The 20,376-nt window shown below is 41.3% G+C and overlaps 2 protein-coding genes across 3 annotated transcripts in view; both read right to left on the bottom strand.

The window, feature by feature from the left end:
• The window catches only part of FNTA (farnesyltransferase, CAAX box, alpha), a 32,539-nt gene that overhangs the window by 6,402 nt on the left and 5,761 nt on the right, over window positions 1-20,376 (bottom strand). Inside the window, exons 3-4 of one of the 2 annotated variants that reach the window (XM_057537132.1) lie at window positions 13,868-13,982; window positions 3,921-4,025 (exon numbers count right to left, since the gene is read on the bottom strand). In XM_057537132.1, coding sequence (XP_057393115.1) covers window positions 3,921-4,025; window positions 13,868-13,982 — 220 coding nt within the window. The remainder of the gene's footprint in view (window positions 1-3,920; window positions 4,026-13,867; window positions 13,983-20,376) is intronic. The other variant, XM_057537133.1, reaches the window with a different exon arrangement.
• Window positions 14,689-16,706, bottom strand: LOC103013265 (cytochrome b5 reductase 4-like). The gene is given in 3 exon segments (XM_028165633.2): window positions 14,689-16,201; window positions 16,319-16,612; window positions 16,615-16,706. Coding segments are annotated over 3 exon segments (1,431 nt in total). The 5' UTR covers window positions 16,652-16,706; the 3' UTR covers window positions 14,689-15,101.

Here is a 20,376-nt window from a genome sequence, read left to right as displayed (position 1 = left end):
TTAGTGAAAATGTTCTAAAATTCACTGTGGTGATGGCTGCACATATATATCCCTTAAATGGGTAAATAGTATGATATGTGAATTATATCTCAGTGAAGCTGTTTTTTTAAAAAAACCATTAGTATTCATTATACTAAAAGTGAACAGGGATAATGGGGGAAAAGGGGAAAGATTTAATGCTTAATGGGTGACCTATTCTACATGCATGGAAAATTTAAAAATTCATCTTAGAGAATATTAAGAAGGCAAGATACTACCAAGAGGAAGATCCTAGAGGGAACGGTTTCCAAATAATTTAAGAAGTCTTCCAAGTCAGTGAGTACATTAATAATTTATTTTTCCAGGTTACTGGTAAATTCTATAATTCAGGAAAAACTTAAGAATTAGGTCCTCCAGTGTGTCAAAATGACTGCTCAGAACAAAATACTAAGAAGCTCTCTCTGATGTTCTATGATTTAAAGAGTATTAATTAAATACAGGGGTTTGATCTTACAGCATAAGTTTTCATAGTGAATTTAATAAAAAGTGACCTGGCATACAGGATTTGCATTACTTGTACTATACTAGATATGATAGCAACTAGCGGAGTGGGCAATTTAAAATGTACCGTAATTAAAACCTGCTAGGTTTCCAACAGCAGCTGCTCTGGGTTTCTTTTTTTCTTTTTAAATTTTTAAAATTTTATTTATTTTTGGCTGTGTTGGGTCTTCGTTGCTGCACACGGGCTTCCTCTAGTTGTGGCGAGCGGGGGCTACTCTTCATTGCAGTGCGCGGGCTTCTCATTGCGGTGGCTTCTCTTGTTGCGGAACACGGGCTCTAGGCGTGTGGGCTTCAGTAGTTGCAGCACGTGGGCTCAGTAGTTGTGGCTCGCAGGCTCTAGAGCGCAGGCTCAGTAGTTGTGGCTCGCGGGCTCTAGAACGCAGGCTCAGTAGTTGTGGTGCACGGGCTTAGTTGCTCCACGGCATGTGGGATCTTCCCGGACCAGGGCTCGAACCCGTGTCTCCTGCATTGGCAGGTGGATTCTTATCCACTAAGCCACCAGGGAAGCCCGCTCTGGGTGTCTTTATATTTTGTTTTTCATAACGATAGGTGCCAACGTGTTAATGACAGAATCTGCAGTGTCCAGAAAAGGAAGCTACTTCTCTTCAGCAAAAACTAGATGTAATCAAATGCTGAGAATGCTTGTGATGTCTGGATTATTTTTTCTTTTAAGATAAAATGGTACATAGTTTATATATCTCTTCAAGTACTTTTCTGGATTTTTTTTTTTTGGCCACAACACACAGCTTGTGGGATCTCAGTTCCCCGGCCAGGTACTGAACCTGGGCCACAGCAGTGGAAGCGCCGAATCCTAACCACTAGACCACCAAGGGAACTCCCTTCTGGAGCTATAACCTCCAAATATTTACATAAAAGCACCTTAATTCCGAAGGGTCAATGCCTTTTAAATGAGGGACTGAAACTCTCTAGCTAATCACTTTTGTCACTAAAACAACTCTTTTATAAGACAATTTCTCAGGAATGCAACCGTCATGCACTTACAAAGAAAGAACCTACAGAGGTAAAGTTGTTTAAAATTTTACAAATGGAAATCCACAACAGCTAGCACTTTCATGCTTTGCCAAATGTTCAGTTACTCACTGTCAGATCTATTATGTTCTAATTCTTTGAAAATTAAGTATCTACTTATGGTTCGTACTCCTTAATGACCGTATTTGATCATGCAGATTATTATTAGCCAACTGGGCCAGAGAGCAGTTCACTCTCCACATGTGTCCACAGCTGGGGAGCTGTTCCTTCTCCTAAGGCTAACCTATGTGTTGGATCTCTTCCCAACTCCAAGCAAGCCCTTACTCTATCCCCCTTTTCTCCAGAATTCTCACCTTCTCTCTTTCTAGTAACTCTTCCCACACCATGAAGTCTTTGCCACTTTGGAAAAACAAGACCCAAAGACACAGTCCTGACTAGCTGCTTGCTCCATCTTCTTTCTCAACAGCCAAATGCATCTCCCGTTAGCGATTCAAGCACTGCTCTGTGGCTCATTTCCTCTTCCCAGCCCTGCCCTGCCCTGCCCTGCCCTGCCCTGCCCTGCCCTGCCCCTGGTGGGAGGACTGCTCGTGCCAAGACCAGTCACTGGCAACTGCCTACTTAACAATCCCACGGGTCATCTCTAGCCCTTGCTCTCCTCGACCTCTCAGCAGTAGCTGATACTGCCATCCATCACTTTCTTCTTGAAACTCTCCCTTCTCTTGGTTCCTGTGAGGACACTGACTTCTGGTTTCCTTCCTCAGTCGTCCTGGACCACCTCTCTGCCTCTCAGACGCGGATGCTCACCAGTGCTCTGTCCCCAACCTTCTCTAATTCTCCCTGAGCATCCTCATCCAGAGCGGGGACTGCCACTCCAGAGGAGCATTTTTCAATCACTTACTGGACAACTGGACAACTTTACACAGGTTTTCCATAAGCACATCAAATTCTACTTGTCTAGTACTGAATCCACCCTTCTTTCCCAAAAATGTGCTGCTTTGTTTCCCAAAATTCCCCAAGTGGTCAGCACCACCATTCACCCAATGGTCAAGCCAAAAATATAGACATCATTCTTCTCTGTCACTCCCCTGGTAAGTTTAACTTCAAAGCCTGTTGCTTCTGCCTCCAAAACCTCTCTCACATGTACCCTTCTCTCTCCCATACCCTACCACACTCTCCCCTGGCCCCTACACTGCCATGGCCCGCCAGAACTGTGGGCCTCTTCCGCTATCCTCCACCCTGCTGTCAGGGTAAAGCTCCTAAGACACAAATCTAATCATACTACTTCCTTAATTAAAATTTGTCAGGAGCTCTCCACTGCAGCTAAGATCAAACCCCAAACCCTCACCAATGTTCATAAGGCCCTTTATGATCTCGTCCTAGGGCCCCCAAACGTACTCTAATCACATGGAATTACATGCAGTTCCCGGAGTGCACCAAGCTCTTTCATGCCTCTTCTCCCCAGAATATTCTCTTTGCCTCAGCAGTCTTTCTTCTCAGAAATCATCCTTAAATCTCAGGCATAAAGACAGGGTGGTGTGTGTCCCAGTCATTACATTGGAAAAACATCAAATGGAGGCAAGCCCTGCATGAAGAGCAGGCAGTCAGTGGCACAGAAGTGGAGACAGCTCTTGACGGACACCACGCTGCTGCGTCCCCTTCACCATGACCACGGCAACGCCACCTCCTTCTCTCCTCCTCCTGCTCTTCCTCGACCGTCACCTCCATCACCACAGTCACTACCATTCATGGGGGGCTCACTAAATGCTGGGTACTGTCCGGACTCTTTCTTTCTTTCCTATTTGTTCTCTGTCCTCCTGTCCCGTAACTTCTCTTTTCCCCCACTGTGTCCTGCTCCCCCATCCTCTTGTCTAAGTTAGGGGCTTAACTTTTAGAACAAATACACACTGTAAAAAACCCTACCATTATATTTTTCACACTGTTCTGTAAAATAACTGGTTTTATTATTTGCTTTCCCTTTTAGACTGTGTCTCATTCATCTTTGTACCCCCAACATCAATAAAAAATTTTTTAATAAATAAATGAATAAAAGATGAAATACCAGAGAGTCATTTTATAACACACTGAATAGAAACATTTTTTCAGATTTTTCACTCAAATTTTTTCCTGACTCTAGTACTATTATGTGCTAATGTCGAAGTTTGAAATAATTACGGCAGCAAACATTTGAGTGTTAACTATGGGTCAAGCACCACTTCAAGCACTAAACATAAAGTTATCTCAGTTACTCCCAACAACACTGTAAGACTGGTGACATTAGCTCCAATGCAAGCACTGTAATTATAAAGACACAAACAATTCCCTATGGTTTCGTCACCCATTGGCAGGTACTATTAGCATAGTGACTTATTTCCTTCCTATTTTCATCTTACCAAACTTGATAGTTTTTGGGCTGTTCCTCAATTATTGCCGTGATGTAGTTCATTTCCTCATGTAGATCCTTTTGAAGTGACTTTAAGAGAACTCTCCGAAAATGCCTACAGCAAACATCAAGCATCCAAAGTCTCATTACTCCACATAAATTGGCCAGCCACAGTATCAAATGAAGTCACAAGACAACAACATAGACACATTTTTTGGTAGGTATTCTATATAACCAATAATTTAGCAATTTAACCGCTTGTGGTTGTCCAAACTCATAGAACTATCTGAAGAACGGAAGAATCAAGCATTTTGAAGCAAAATAGTGAAAGGCAGCAAATGTGAGACAGAAGACAACCAACAAATGATTATTTCCAGGTAATACTCTGGTTACTAGTGTTCTATTACACAAGAATCAAAAAAGAATCTTTCCCCATATGGTATAACCTGTTCGTTTAGATGCATTACTCATATAATAAATTAATTTCATTAGAAACGTTATCTATATTTTACTTTTAGAACCACCATAAAAATGCTACTTATAAATGAAACAAGTTTCTCTTTAATTTCTTCACAGGTGAAGTCAAACCATTAAAAACACCTTTTCCCTAAAGACATGATTAGTTCTAGTCTATTTTTACTTCAAAATTTCAAAATATTCCAACTCAATATATAATGAGACAAAAAACTACTTTTTTAAATTTTTTTTTAATACATCTTTATTGGACCATAATTGCTTCACAATACTGTGTTCGTTTCTGCTGTATGACAAAGCGAATCAGCCATATGTATACACATATCCTCATATCCCCTCCTTCGTGAGCCTCCCTCCCACCCTCCCCATCCCACCCCTCTAGGTCATCGCAAAGCACCAAGCTGATCTCCCTGTGCTATGCTGCTGCTTCCCACTAGCTATCTATTTTACATTTGGTAGTGTACATATGTCGATGCTACTCTCACTTTGCCCCAGTTTCCCGCTTGCCCCGTGTCCTCAAGTCCATTTCTATGTTTACGATTTTATTCCTGCCCTGCCACTAGGTTCAGCAGTACCATTTTTTTTTGATTCCCTATATATGTGTTAGCATATGGTATTTGTTTTTCTCTTTCTGACTTACTTCACTTTGTATGACAGACTCTAGGTCCATCCACCTCACTACAAATAACTCAATTTCATTTCTTTTTATGGCTGAGTAATATTCCATTGTATATATGTGTCACATCTTCTTTATCCATTCATCTGTCGATGAACATTTAGGTTGCTTCCATGTCCTGGCTATTGTAAATAGTGCTGCAATGAACATTGTGGTACATGTCTCTTTTTAAATTATGGTTTTCTCAGGGTATATGCCCAATAGTGGGATTGCTGGATCATATGGTAGTTCTATTTTTAGTTTTTTAAGGAACCTCCATACTATTCTCCATAGCGGTTGTATCAATTTACCTTCCCACCAACAGTGCAGGAGGGTTCCCTTTCACCACACCCTTTCCAGCATTTACTGTTTCTAGATTTTTTGATAATGGCCATTCTGACTGGTGTGAGGTGATACCTCATTGTAGTTTTGATTTGCACTTCGCTAATAATTAGTGATGTTGAGCATCTTTTCATGTGCCTCTTGGCCATCTGTATGTCTTCTTTGGTAAAATGTCTATTTAAGTCTTCCACGCATTTTTTAATTGGGTTGTTTGTTTTTCAATATTGAGCTCCATGAGCTGTTTGTATATTTTAGAGATTAATCCTTTGTCCATTGTTTCATTTGCAAATATTTTCTCCCATTCTGAGGGTTGTCTTTTTGTCTTGATTATGGTTTCCCTTGCTGTGCAAAAGCTTTTAACTTTAATTAGGTTCCATTTGTTTATTTTTGTTTTTATCTTCATTACTCTAGGAGGTGGGATAAAAAAGATCTTGCTGTGTTTTATGTCAAAGAGTGTTTTTCCTATGTTTTCCTCTAAGAGTTTTATAGTGTCTGGTCTTACATTTAGGTCTTTAATCCATTTTGAGTTTATTTTTGTGTATGGTGTTAGGGAGTGTTCTGAATTCATTCTTTTACATGTAGCTGTCCAGTTTTCACAGCACCACTTATTGAAGAGGCTGTCTTTTCTCCATTGTATGTTCTTGTCTCCTTTGTCATAGATTAGGTGACTATATGTGCATGGGTTTATCTCTGGGCTTTCTATCCTGTTCCATTGATCTATATTTCTGTTTTTGTGCCAGTACCACACTGTCTTGATTACTCTAGCTTTGTAGTATAGTTTGAAGTCGGGGAGCCTGATTCTTACAGCTCTGTTTTTCTTTCTCAAGATTGCTTCGGCTATTCGGGGTCTTTTGTGTTTCCATACAAATTGTAAAATTTTTTGCGCTAATTCTGTGAAGAATGCCATTGATAGTTTGATAGGGATTGCACTGAATCTGTAGATTGCTTTGGGTAGTACAGTCATTTTCACAATATTGATTCTTCCAATCCAAGAACATGGTATATTTCTCTATCTGTTTACATCATCTTTGATTTCTTTCATCAGTGCTTTATAGTATTCTGAGTAGAAGTATTTTGCCCCCTTAGGTAGGTTTATTCCTAGGTATTTTATTCTTTTTGTTGCAATGGTAAATGAGATTATTTCCAGAAAATGGGTTTGCCCATTTTCTGGAGAGTTTTTACAAATGGGTGTTGAATTTTGTCAAAAGCTTTTTCTGCATCGATTGAGATGATCATATGCTTTTTATTCTTTAATTTGTTAATATGGTGTATCACATTGATTGATTTGCGTATACTGAAGAATCCTTGCATCCCTGGGATAAATCCCACTAGATCATGGTGTATAATCCTTTTAATATGTTGTTGGGTCCTGTTTGTTAGTATTTTTTTGAGGATTTTTGTGGCTATGTTCATCAGTGATATTGGTCTATAATTTTCTTTTTTTGTGATATCTTTTTCTGGTTTTGGTATCAGGGTGATGGTGGCTTCGTAGAATGAATTTGCGAGTGTTCCTCCCTCTGTAATTTTTTGGCAGAGTTTGAGAAGGAAGGGTGTTAGCTCTTCTCTAAATGTTTGATAGAATTCACCTGTGAAGCCATCTGGCCCTGGATTTTTGTTTGTTGGAAGATTTTTAATTACACTTTCATTACTTGCAACAGGTCTGTTTATATTTTCTAATTCTTCCTATTTCTGTCTTGGAAAATTGTACCTTTCCAAGAATTTGTCCATTTCTTCATGGTTGTCCATTTTTCTGGCATATAGTTGTTTGTAGTAGTCTCTTATAATCCTTTGTATTTCTGTGGTGTCAGTTGTGATTTCTTCTTTTTCATTTCTAATTTTATTGATTTGCATCTCCTCCCTTTTTTTCTTGGTGAGTCTGCCTAAGGGTTTATCAATTTTGTTTATCTTCTCAAAGAACCAGCTTTTAGTTTTATTGATCTTTGCTATTGTTTTCTTCATTCCTATTTCATTTATTTCTGCTCTGATACTTATGATTTCTTTCCTTCTACTGACTTTGGGTTTTCTTTGTTCTTCTTTCTCTACTTTCTTTAGGTGTAGGGTTACATTGTTTGAGACTTTTCTTGTTTCTTGAGGTGAGATTGAATTGCTATAAACTTCCCTCTTAGAACTGCTTTTGCTGCATCCTATAGGTTTTGTGTTTCTGTTGTCATTTGTTTCTATGTATTTTTTAATTTCTTCTTTGATTTCTTCAGTGATCTCTTGGTTATTTAGTAGTGCACTGTTTAGCCTCCATGTATTTGTGTTTTTTACAGTCTTCTTCCTATAACTGATTTCCAATCTCATAGCATTGTGGTCAGAAAAGATGCTTGATATGATTTCAATTTTCTTAAATTTTCCGAGGCTTGATTTGTGACCCATGATGTGATCTATCCTGGAGCATGTTCTGCGTGCAACTGAGAAAAAAGTGTATTCTGCCACTTTTGGGTGGAATGTTCTATAAATATCAATTAAATCTATCTGGTCTATTGTGTCATTTAAAGCTTGTGTTTCTTTATTTATTTTCTGTTTGGATGATCTGTCCATTGGGTAAGTGGGTTGTTAAAGTCCCCTACTATTATTGTGTTACTGTCAATTTCTCCTTTCCTGGTTGTTAGCATTTGCCTTATGTACTGAGGTGCTCCTATGTTGGGTGTATAAACATTTATAATTGTTATATCTTCTTCTTGGATTGATCCCTTGATCATCATGTAGTGTCCTTCCTTATCTCCTGTAACAGTCTTTATTTTAAAGTCTATTTTATCTGGTATGAGTATAGCTACTCCAGCTTTCTTTTGATTTTCATTTGCATGCAATATGTTTTTCCATCTCCTCACTTTCCGCCTGTATGTGTCCCTATGTCTGAAGTGCGTCTCTTGTAGACTGCATATATATGGATCTTGTTTTTGCATCTATTCAGCCAGTCTGTGTCTTTTGGTTGGGGCATTTAATCCATTTACATTCAAGGTTATTATCGATATGTATATTCCTATTACCATTTTCTTAACTGTTTTGGGTTTGTTTTTGTAGGTCTTATTCTTCTCTTATGTTTCCCACCTAGAGAAGTTTCTTTAGCATTTGTTGTAAAGCTGGTTTGGTGGTGCTGAATTCTCTTAGCTTTTGCTTGTCTGAAAAGCTTTTAATTTCTCCATCAAATCTGAATAAGATCATTGCTGGGCAGAGTAGTCTTGGTTGTAGGTTTTTGTCTTTCATCACTTCAAGTATACCTTGCCACTCCCTTCTGGCCTGCAGAGTTTGTGCTGAAAAATCAGCTGTTAACCTTATGGGGATTCCATTGTATGTTATTTTTTGTTTTTCCCTTGCTGCTTTTAATATTTTTTCTTTGTATTTAATTTTTGTTAGTTTTAGTATGTGTCTTGGTGTGTTTATCCTAGGGTTTATCCTGTACGGGACTCTCTGTGCTTCCTGGACTTAGGTGACTATTTCCTTTCCCATGTTAGGGAAGTTTTCCACTATAATCTCTTCAAATATTTTCTCAGACCCCTTCTTTTTCTCTTCTTCTTCTGGGACCGCTATAATTTGAATGTTGGTGCGTTTAGTGTTGTCCCAGAGCTATCTGAGATTGTCTTCAATTGTTTTCGTTCTTTTTTCTTTATTCTGTTCCTCGGCAGTTATTTCCACCATTTTATCTTCCAGCTCACTTACTCGTTCTTCTGCCTCAGTTATTGTTATTGATTCCTTCTAGTGTATTTTTCATTTCAGTTGTGTTGTTCATCTCTGTTTGTTTGTTCTTTAGTTCGTCTAGATCTTTGTTAAACATTTCTTGTATTTTCTCAATCAGTGCCTCCATTTTATTTCCGAGATTCTGAATCATCTTTACTATCATTACTGTGAATTCTTTTTCAGGTAGATTGCCTATTTCCTCTTCATTTATTTGGTCTTATAGGTTTTTACCTTGCTCCTTCATCTGTGACATATATTTTGCAGTCTCATTTTTTTTTTTGATGGGTGGGATTGTGTTCCTGTCTTACTTGTTGTTTGGCCTGAGGCGTCCAACACTGGGATTTGTTGGCTGTTGGGTAGGGCTGGGTCTTGGTGCTGAGATGAGGACCTCCGGGAGATCTCACTGTGATGAATATTCCCTGGGGTCTGAGGTTCTCTGTTAGTCCAGTGGTCCAGTGGTTCAGACTTGGAGCTCCTACCACAGGAGCTTCAGTCCTACCCCTGGCTCATGAACCAAGATTTTGCAAGCTGCGCAGAGCAGCAAAAAAAAAAAAAAAAAAAAAAGAATAATAAGAAAGAGTAAAAAATAAAATTAGACTAGGAAACTAACAGATATGTTAGAAAGAATATAAAAATAAAAATATAGATGAAACAACCATAAGGTAAAACAGAACCACAATAGTAAACAAGAGCAGAAGGGAAAAAAAAAAGAGCAGAGGGAAAAAAAAAAGAGCAGAAGGAAAAAAAGAAAAGGTAGAAAAGGCCTTGGCTGTGGAGGGTGGGACCTAAGCAAGGGTGAGGTTTGGGTGGTGGGCGGGGCCTATGCTTAGGACTGACAGGGCTGGAAAAGGCCCTGGGGTGTGTGGGGGGGGTGGGGCTTAGGCTCAATGGAACAGAAGGGGCCCAGGCCTGCCTCTGGTCTCAGAGGACAGGGGACCCGGGCTGGGAGCCCAGCTGGCTTCCTGGGCCCACGTGGGCGGGGCAAACGCCCTCTGCTCCTCTCCTGCTCCTCCCGTCCTGGAGGGCCCCTCCTGCTGCCTCTCCTCCTCTCCCCCAGCCTCCCTCCTATGCCTCCAGGACCCACGCATCCTGGAGGGGGCTTTGGAGGGCGGGGGACCCAGCCTGGGAGCCCAGCAGGCTTCCCAGGCTCGAGTGAGTAGGGCAAATGCTGGGCACTCTCCCCCCCAATCTGAGCCCCTGAGGGTCCCTCCAGGCATAGGAACCCCTCCCCTCTCAGCCACCCCTCAAGGGCACCGGTCCTGTCTAGCCTCCACTTCTCCTCCCTGCTCAGTCCCCCCACATCCTACCGGTTCACTTGGGGGTTCCTCCCATCTCCTTGGGCTTCGAGGTCCCCCACCAGTGTCTGGCAAGTGCCCTAGTTGTGGGGAGATGCCAACTCTGTGTCTTCCCACACCGCCATCTTGACTCCACCCCCCAAAAAAACTACTTTAAAAGTTATCTCTTAAAATGAGATGCTAAATAGAGGAGATGACAGTATTTCTCTATTATAATTAGTTTAAAGAAAATGAGGCTTCACAGAGCACATACACATACAGGCAGCCTGGTTCATATGGGTAATTTCAGGTATACTGTTTTTAAGAAAGCAGCAAATAAACTTAGGAAATTTTAAATGCATTCTAAGTTGCTCTGAGCTATGTACAGTCAGGAATTTCTTACAAGCTAAAAATGTGCATATTAGAGACATAAAGTGATGGAAGATCACATTAACAGCTCTAGATAATCCTACTAAAATGACAGTAAAGAAATAAAAAGGGTATAAATCCACAAGGATGAGGGGATACCACAGCAATTGGAAGAGGTCAACAAAACGATGGAAAATGGTAAGCTGATAGTTTTGACTGACTTAGAAAACCAGAAAGTGCCAAAAACCTGTCAACTGAGGAAGAAAGGTTCAGAAATCAGATGTATCAGGTATTTCCGAACCTGGAAGTCAAGGGTGGGGCTGAAAACAGTTTAAAATGTAGACAGAGTCCTCAGCAGCCAACATCCCTCCCCCCACCCTGAGCAGAGAGGTGACAACATCTCCTAACCTGGGTGTGTGTGTGTGTGTGTGTCTTTTTTTTCCTCACACAGAGCTCCTAAAACCCTTGTAAATTCCTGAGTGATAAGAGCACTCGGGCATCTCTTCTACTGAGGTGATTCTGGTTGGGCTCCTGGATGGCTCCTGGTCACCAGAAAGACCAAGCCTTGATTAGAAACTTGGAATGTTCAGCCCCACCTCCCATCTTCCAGACAGGGGAGAAAGGCTGGAAATGGAGTTAATAATAGATCGTGTCCAGGCGAGGAAGCCACCATTAAATCCCAACAGCAGGGGATTTGGAGAGCTTTCAGGTGGGTGAACACATCCATGTACCAGGAGGGTGATGCACCTCAGCCCCACAGGAACAGAAGCTCCTGTGCTCGGGACCCTCCCAGACCTCACCCTATGCACCTTTTCATCCGGCTGTGCATCTCTCTGTTTTATCATACCATTTAATAAACTGGCAAACCTAAGTAAGTGTTTCACTGAATTCTGTGAGCTGCTCTAGCAAATCAGTTGAACCCAAGGAGGGGATCGTGGAACCTATGATTTACGGCCCACCAGTCAGAAGCACAGGATGTGCGACTGGCATCGGGGTGGGGCAGGCTTGTGGGACCGAGCCCTTAACCTGTGGGATCTGACGTTACCTCCAGGTAGACAGTGTTAGAATTGAGTTAAACTGTAGGACACCCAGGTGGTGTCACAGGGAACTGCTTGGTAGGGGAAAAATCCCACACACATTCGGTGATTAGAAGCGCCAGAAGTGAAGTGTGTTTTGTGAAAGTAAAGATAAGACACAGGAGAAGGAGGACTAGGGTTTTCCTAAAAAGCCTGGGCAGCAGACAAGTGGCTTTATTTTCTGGAAAAATCCAAAGCAGAAAGAAATACCAGACACAGCAGAAGGCAGGGTGAGGTAAAGGCTGGAAACAAGGAAATTTAAAATGCTGATACACTGAACAGCTGAGATGCCCCCCACCCCTGTCTTCCCCTGCCAGAATTGACCCCCAGAACTCTGGCAGCCAAATGTACACTCCTCAGACAGCTCTTCTTCAGAGAAACAAAGTAGTCAAGAGAAAAGACCCAGAAATACTGACATATGAAGACGTCAAACAAAACAGCCGTGCCTCCATGCTAACTTCACGGTAAAGCCCTCTAGGTGACAAGTCCTGCAACACGAAGAGATGCCAAATCAGGTTTTTCCTGCTTCCACTGTAAGTATGAAAGGAGAGCCAAGAATTACCACTCATTTGAGAAAAATGTTTACATTAAAGAGATCAAAACAAATAAATAGAAAAGTGAAAACATATCCCATCCGTGAAATAAACAAGATGCTATTAAAAAAGAATATTCAGAGAAGGTAAAAAGAGCTCTTGTAAATTAAACATGAGTGCATGGGCTTCCCTGGTGGCGCAGTGGTTGAGAATCTGCCTGCTAATGCAGGGGACACGGGTTCGAGCCCTGGTCTGGGAAGATCCCACATGCCACGGAGCAGCTGGGCCCGTGAGCCACAATTGCTGAGCCTGCGCGTCTGGAGCCTGTGCCCCGCGACGGGAGGGGCCGCGATAGAGAAAGGCCCGCGCACCGCGATGAAGAGCGGTCCCCGCACCGCGATGAAGAGTGGCCCCCGCTTGCCGCAACTGGAGAAAGCCCTCGCACGAACCGAAGACCCAACACAGCCAAAAATAAATAAATAAATAAATAAGAAAATCCTTTAAAAAAAAAAAAAAAACAAAAAACATGAGTGCAGATAGAACAGTTAGAAGATAAAGTTGAAGAAATCTCAAAAGTAAATAAAAAGAGAGAAAAGTAAGAAAAGACAACCTCAGAAGTACAACATGCAACTAAAAGGCATTCCAGAGAGAGCCAACAGAGGAAAGAGAAAAGACATTATCAAAAGAACATAAAACAAAAAAAAATTTCCCAAAGCTAAAGAAAAGGTTAAAATGAAGGAATGGGAATCTTCTCAATAGAGGCTGAAAGAAACAGAAAGACAGTTTTAAAAATCTAAAGGAGAATGATTTCCAATCCAGAATTCTATCACTAAAGCTCGAAGAGACTTAAGACACTTTTAAATTTACGAAACCTCAGTAACAATTTCCATCACAGCCTTCTAAGAGCTTTCTTGTATTCAAGGATCTGGTCTATAATATGAGAGTAAAGAAGGAAAGAGAAAGATGTGGGATCTAGGAAACAGGGACCCGACACAGGAAAGAGCTATGGACCAGACACGCGGTGCCCAAGTCCTCGGAGAAGAAAGGAAGGAACTGAAGGGTTACCTGCTGTGCTCAACAGTAACGAGACATTCTACATGAGCAGAGTCTGGGAGACAGATAACTTGCTGGTAAAAAGAGAACAAAACTAAATAAAAAAGCCAATCTGTTAAAGGAAATGTAAATATACAATGAAATGTGGGTCCGCATGAACCATGAACTGATTACTGTGATGGAGACAGTACAGGAGACTGAACTCTGTATCTTCCATAGAAGGAGTAATGTCTAAAATTAAAAAATTAAAAATAATCAAGCACATGATTAAGAATATAGAGGTGATTTTAAGAAAAAACACCTAGGAGTTGTTGCCTCCGGGGAGTGGGACTCTGTAGTGAGAAGGAATAGAGGAGAGATTGCTGTTTTTCATTCAGTCTCTGACTTTTAAACTCATATGTGAATTGTTGTTTTGATAAAAATTAATGTTAAGAAAAAAGTCATCCAAACTAAAACCTGAGACATTCACACAGGGAATATTAATGATGTGTCTTACTTACCACACTGTGTAATTGGCTGCATTTAACTCGATAGCATCTCTGGTTAGTTTAAAAGCTCGTTCACTTCTCTCATCACGCTGCAGGACAGCCCGGAAATAATCATAAACATCCTGAACTAGAAACAGAGCACACAACTGCATTAGGATGGTCTTTCTTGTTTAAAACGACCACTATAGTACAAAATGTTGTTTTACTCTATGAGGAAGATAATTTATTGTATGTATATGATTTATAATACGCAAAAGAAAGAAAATCCAATGACTATGACTGCCACTCTGATAACTTGTGTCACAGCCAGGATGCACGTACAGGGGTTGATGCCAGACTCCAGATCCCCCAAAGACCTTATGCATTAAAGAAAAATTAAGAGTGCATATATCCAAATATATTCACTTAGCTGTTTTTCTCACATTTTATTTTGATCAGTTTTTTTTTTTTTTTTTTTGGCTGCATCAGGTCTTAGTTGCAGCAGGCAGGCCCTTCGTTGTGGTGCACAGGCTCCAGAGCGCATGGGCTCTGTAGTTTGCAGAACGTGGGCTCTCTAGCTGAGGCACAAGGGCTCAGTAGTTGCAGTGCATGGGCTTAGTTGCCCCTCGGCATGTGGGATCTTAGCTCCCCGACCAGGGATTGAACCCACGTCCCCTGCATTGGAAGGCGGATTCTTAACCTCTGGACCACCAGGGAAGTCCCTGATCAGTTTGTTTTTTTTTTTAATTAAGAATATTTTTTATTCTACTCTGTATCAAGGCCATAGACACACAAAATGTTTGGATCACTTAATAAGTTATAACAGTCCATGTTTTCATAGTAAGAACAAGGACATAAATGATCATTTCCTGAGTTTACAGTGCAATGTAAAATTTAATCTGTATTGCTAATCAGACATCTTACAGCACAGAAATGTGATCAAAATGATCATTTGCTTTATCATGTCATAAAACACAAAAGCTTATTGTAGAACAGTGATACAGTTTAAATGGTAAGGAACTTTGTGATTCATAACAAAGAATCCTGTATATACTTGTTGCCATGATTGACCTTCCAGGACAAATATCAGTAGTAAAATAAGTTATGGTACAAAATAAAGTCAACAAGGTATCTATAGTGAAGAAACATTTGATTTCATTTAAGAAACTAAAACCTGGATTCCAGTTAACCTATATACAAAAATGTTCTTTTAAAAAACCCTAAGTAATCACAAATTTAGCTAAAACAGTTGAATGACACCTCTTCATTATGCTGTAAAACTATGGATCTCATCTTTGGAAAAGTTCAAATCATGCAGCAACTTCATTCCTTGTTCTGTAAATGGCATTGGTCCACAAATGCAGATGAGGACTTTGGACATGTCTAAACTTCTTTTCAAAAATTCAGAAAGCAGAGCTGGTGAAACGTATCCCCGTTTGCCATTCCATTCAGAAGTAGGTGCTGAGAGAACAAATTCAAGGTCAAATCTTTTATCCTTAAATGCTAATTTCTCCAATTGGCTTCTCCAAATTATGTGATCCTCTGTTTTATTGAAGAACATCAGCTTCACTTTCCTGAGACTGGGTATATTAGTCAAAGCATAACTCAGTACTTTAACCATTGGTGTGAAGCCTGTTCCCGCTGCCAATAAAAAGAGATCTTCCAATTCTTGGAACTGGGATATTTTAAAATTGCCCTCGGGATTGCTTACAGAAACATAATCTCCAATCTGAAGATGATCAAGCTCTGGTGTGAAGAGTCCAGCAGGGTAGATTTTGATCAAAAAGTAGATGTATTTATTGTTGGGAAGAACTGGTTCCTTGAACTCTGAGAATAAGGAATCAGATACAGGTGTATATGGCTTCACAATTTCAGTACCTGTATCTTTCTTTGGAATAAGTGAATTATGATTCTCCAGGGGATGACCAAGGCATTTCCAAGAAGTATTCTCTTTTTTCTTCAGGACAATCTCTATTTTTCCCACATTCTCAACAACTCTCACAGAAAAATCTTCCTGAATCTCATGACTTAGGGCAATATGTATAAGATATGAATAATCCTTGATAACTGTTTCTGCTTTAAAGGAATCATCCCGGTGATCAGCTATTACTGAGTCTAAATTGATATCCTTCTGTTTAGTATATATGACAATGGTGACTAAAGCGTCTCTTTGGAACCAGTCATAGCTTGGAGAACTAGGTCCTTCTCTGGCAAGTGGATCTGTCACTTGGCTCTTGGGAAGCATGCCGTTTAAGAGTTTCTTTTCCTCATGATAGTCTTTAGGAAAAGCAGGTTTAACGGCCATCCTGCCAACCAGGCATTCTTTCAGCATGGATTCATAGTTGACCCAACGATGAACCATCTTGCCTCTTCCAGGACTAAGTCACTTGCCACTGCAGCTGCTGACCTTCAACACCCCCTGAAAGGAGTGCAGGGTGGAGATCAGGAATGGCGCACTCGGTACTCTGGAAAAACTGGCAGAACAGGCCTGATCAAAAAGGTCAGTACCATCTGATCCTGCTGCTCTCATAAGTTCCTCTTCTCCACCAGGATGACACTCCATATACGGGCTGACGTTATAAACAAAGCCTCTTATGCATATCCAACAATCATCTTTTTTGTTGTGTTTTTTCAGTTCTTCTTCAGTTACTTCAATTAATCTTCCTTTTAATCCTGTTAGGTCCTTTCCACTTTTGGTCAGTCGAATCCAATCCATAAGACTTCTGCCCTGTTTCAGAGGGACTTTGCTACACCCCCTGGAGGAGACGCGCTGCTGCTGCTGGAGCCCGGTAAAGACTGGGAAGGGACGTTCAGCATCCTGGACCCTTGGCCTGGGCCCTGCCTGGGGTACGGTGCCCGACGGGATAGCTCGGCGCGACCCTTCTGGGGTAACACCTCCGGCTCCGGCTCCGAGGCCGGGCAGAGGCCAAGCCCCCCCCGATCAGTTTTTTTTTAACTGAAAAAGTAATATACACAATGATAGAAAACTCAAACAATACAAAAAGGCTCACGCTAAGTTTGCATTCCACTAAATTCCCAGTCCTTCTCCCCAAAAGCAATTGTGGAGTGATTCTAGTGTATCCTTCCAAATATATTCTATGCACATACAAGTATATGTTCTAATTCCATCCTCCCATTTTTTTTTAATACAAATGAGATCACATCCTACTCTAATGTCCTGGGCCTTGCTTTCTTCACTCATACATTATTCAAGGTCGTATAAACTAGTAAATATCTCTATGGAAAACCACTTGGTAATATCTATTAAAAATTTAAAACTGGAGACTTCTCTGGTGGTGCAGTGGTTAAGAATCTGCCTGCCAATGCAGGGGACACGGGTTCAAGCCCTGGTCTGGGAAGATCCCACATGCCGCGGAGCAACTAAGCCCGTGCGCCACAACTACTGAGCCTGCGCTCTAGAGTCCGTGAGCCACAACTACCGAGCCCGCACGCCACAACTACTGAAGCCTGCATGCCTAGAGCCCGCGAGCCACAACTACTGAGCCCATGAGCCACAACTTACTGAAGCCTGCAGGCCTAGAGCCCGTGCTCCACAACAAGAGAAACCACCACAATGAGAACCCCATGCACCGCAACGAAGAGTAGCTCCCACTTGCCGCAACTAGAGAAAGCCTGCGCACAGCAACAAAGACCCAACGCAGCCAAAAATAAAGTGTTTCTCTAAAAAATAAATAAATAAATACATAAATAATAAATAAAAACTGACTACTCATTGACCTAACAATTCCAGTTCCAGTAAGTTTTCTTACAAATATACTCCTGTATGTGCCCAAAGCATCCAAGGAAATTTATATAAGAAATAAAGAAATGAAGACTGGAAACAACTGAAATTTCCATGAGTAAAGAATGGGTTAAGTCTATCATGGTACACCCATACAACAAAATCCTATGCAGCTATTAGTAACGAGGCTGTTCTGCTATGTACTGAAATGGAACAACTGCTAAGACATGTTGTTGAGTGAAAAACGTAAGGTGCAGAGCAGCAGCTATTCGTTTAGTTAAAAATATATGCTTATTTATGAACATACGAGTTTGAGGAACAAGATGGGAAGATGACATAATTTTCAACCACATTCCCCTTTACAAAGTTTTCAAACAGTTGCACAGCATTTCGTTGTATGGGCACTCTAATTATACCTAACTCGTCCCCTATAAATGAATGTTTAAATTGTTTTCATTCTTTTGCTGTCCTATCATGGTATGTTTCTGCACACACGTGCAAATTCAGTACATCTGTAGGATGAATTCCTAAAAGTGGAATTACTGCATCAAGGTTATGTGCACTGTTGATGCTGACAGACAATGCCAAATTAACCTCTCAAAACAGGTCTGATCAATATATAGTCCCTCCAAGAATGTATGAATACACCGATTTTTTTCCACATCTTCACTGACAAGAGTATCAAAACTTCTGATCCTTGCCAATCTCTTAACTGAAGGAACTCAGACCTTTACAAATATTAACCTATTTTACTCTCATTTCCACAAGAGAAACAGGCTTAAGAGAGATTAACAAGTTCACATGGCCCAGTGTACTTTGGAGACAGAAGTTAAACCCCAATCTAGTCTGACACCAAAGCACACACTGCTAATCACAATGCTCATTTCACTGCAGCTGAAATGCCTTCACATCACAGCACAGATTAATGTAGAGAACAGACTAAGGCCCTAAACAGACTACTAAAAACACCCAGGTGTTAAATACTCCTCAATACTTCTTTTTCCACAATTAAAAATTTATGTGGACATGCTATGCTATTTTTCTTTTTTTAAAAATTTTTATTTATTTGGCTGCATCAGGTCTTAGTTGCAGCATGTGGGATCTTCATTGCAGCATGTGGGATCTTTTGTTGCAGTGCACGGGCTCTTCATTGTGGCGTGTGGTCTCCAGTGTGCAGGCTCTCCAGTTGTGGCGCGTAGGCTCCAGAACGTGCGGGCTCAGTAGTTGTGGCATGTGGGCTCCAGAGTGCAAGGGCTCAGTAGTTGCGGAGCACGGGCTCAGTAGTTGTGGCGCATGGGCTTAGTTGCCCCGCGGCACATGGGTATGTTCCCCGACCAGGGATCGAACCTGCATCCCCTGCATCGGAAGGCGGATTCTTAACCCCTGGACCACCAGGAAAGTCCTGCTATTTTTCTTATAGCATACAATTTTCCAGTTACTGACAGGATTCACAGACTTTTAGTAGGTCAATATGCATGAATACAATGTCAATATATCCTAATTTGCCTAACCGTTCTGCTACTACTGGTTGTTTTCAATTTTGTTTTATAAAAATCACTGCTTTAAGCGTCCAATGAATTTTCATTAAAAAATTAAAAAAAATAAATACACAATACACACATACGTATTTATGTGTGTGCATGCAAGCACACATGGGTATGTATATAGTTTTGTTAGACTACAACCCCAACAGTGAAATTATCAGAGGAGAGCATGAAAAATTATAGCTCTTTCTGAACATACAAAGGTCATCTACTCCTAAATACTACCTTTAAAATGCTGAATTTAATTTATACTGGAGTAATATTTAGAAACAATATAAATGGTAAATAACTATGGAATATTATGTGGTCATTAAGAACCAAGCTCCCAAATATTTTAAAATGTGTAACAAAATGCTTATAACATGTTAACTCTATATACAATGTATAAACACATTACTTTATATTCACACATGTACACATACATAGTATAAACCTAACTCTGTGGAAACATATTTTCCGAGGAGTGGAAGGCTATACACCAAATGTTAACAGTGGTTAGTTCTGGATGATTAGACTCTTCTTTTGATGTTAACATCTTCAGATTTTTCTTCAATGAGCATGTGTTACTTTAAAAAAATTTTTTTTTTGGCTGCACTGGGTCTCCATTGTGGCGTGTGGGCTTTCTCTAGTTGCGGCGAGCAGGGGCTACTCTTCGTTGCGGTGCGCAGACTTCTCACTGTGGTGGCTTCTCTTGTTGTGGAGCACAGGCCCTAGGGCGCACGGGCTTCAGTAGTTGTGGCTCGCGGGCTCTAGAGCACAGGCTCAGTAGTTGTGGCGCACGGGCTTCGTTGCTCCGCGGCATGTGGGATCTTCCCAGACCAGGGCTCGAACCCGTGTCCCCTGCATTGGCAGGCGGATCCTTAACCACTGCACCACCAGGAAAGCCCCCCAAAATATTTTTAATTAAAAAGAAATACATGCTCTGGGAGCCAGCCTGGAGGGCGCGGAACACCCCACGCCCGCTTGGCCGCGCCATCTGGGTGGGGGCGTGCACGGCCCTGGCCCCCCAGCCAGCCCGCCTGGGACTGGGGCACAGCCCGGTGGCTCCCCGCCCGCTCCTCTCTCCTCATGCAGCCCCTCCGTACGACCCCTGGCGTGAGGCGGCCAAGCTGAGGCGCCGAGAGAAAAGGGAAATTGCAAAGCTCATCTACAACCAGACCAACAGCATACTTTTTTTAGGACTCAAGAATCAACATTGGGCTATTTCCTAAGATTAAACCAGGAAAGCCCACTTGGAGGCTGCACGGCCATCTGCA

This window comes from Balaenoptera acutorostrata, chromosome 21, assembly GCF_949987535.1.
Source record: "Balaenoptera acutorostrata chromosome 21, mBalAcu1.1, whole genome shotgun sequence".
Taxonomy (NCBI): Eukaryota; Metazoa; Chordata; class Mammalia; order Artiodactyla; family Balaenopteridae; genus Balaenoptera; species Balaenoptera acutorostrata.
The sequence above is the reverse complement of the archived record's forward strand: the minus strand, read 5'-3'. Positions and strand labels throughout refer to the sequence as shown.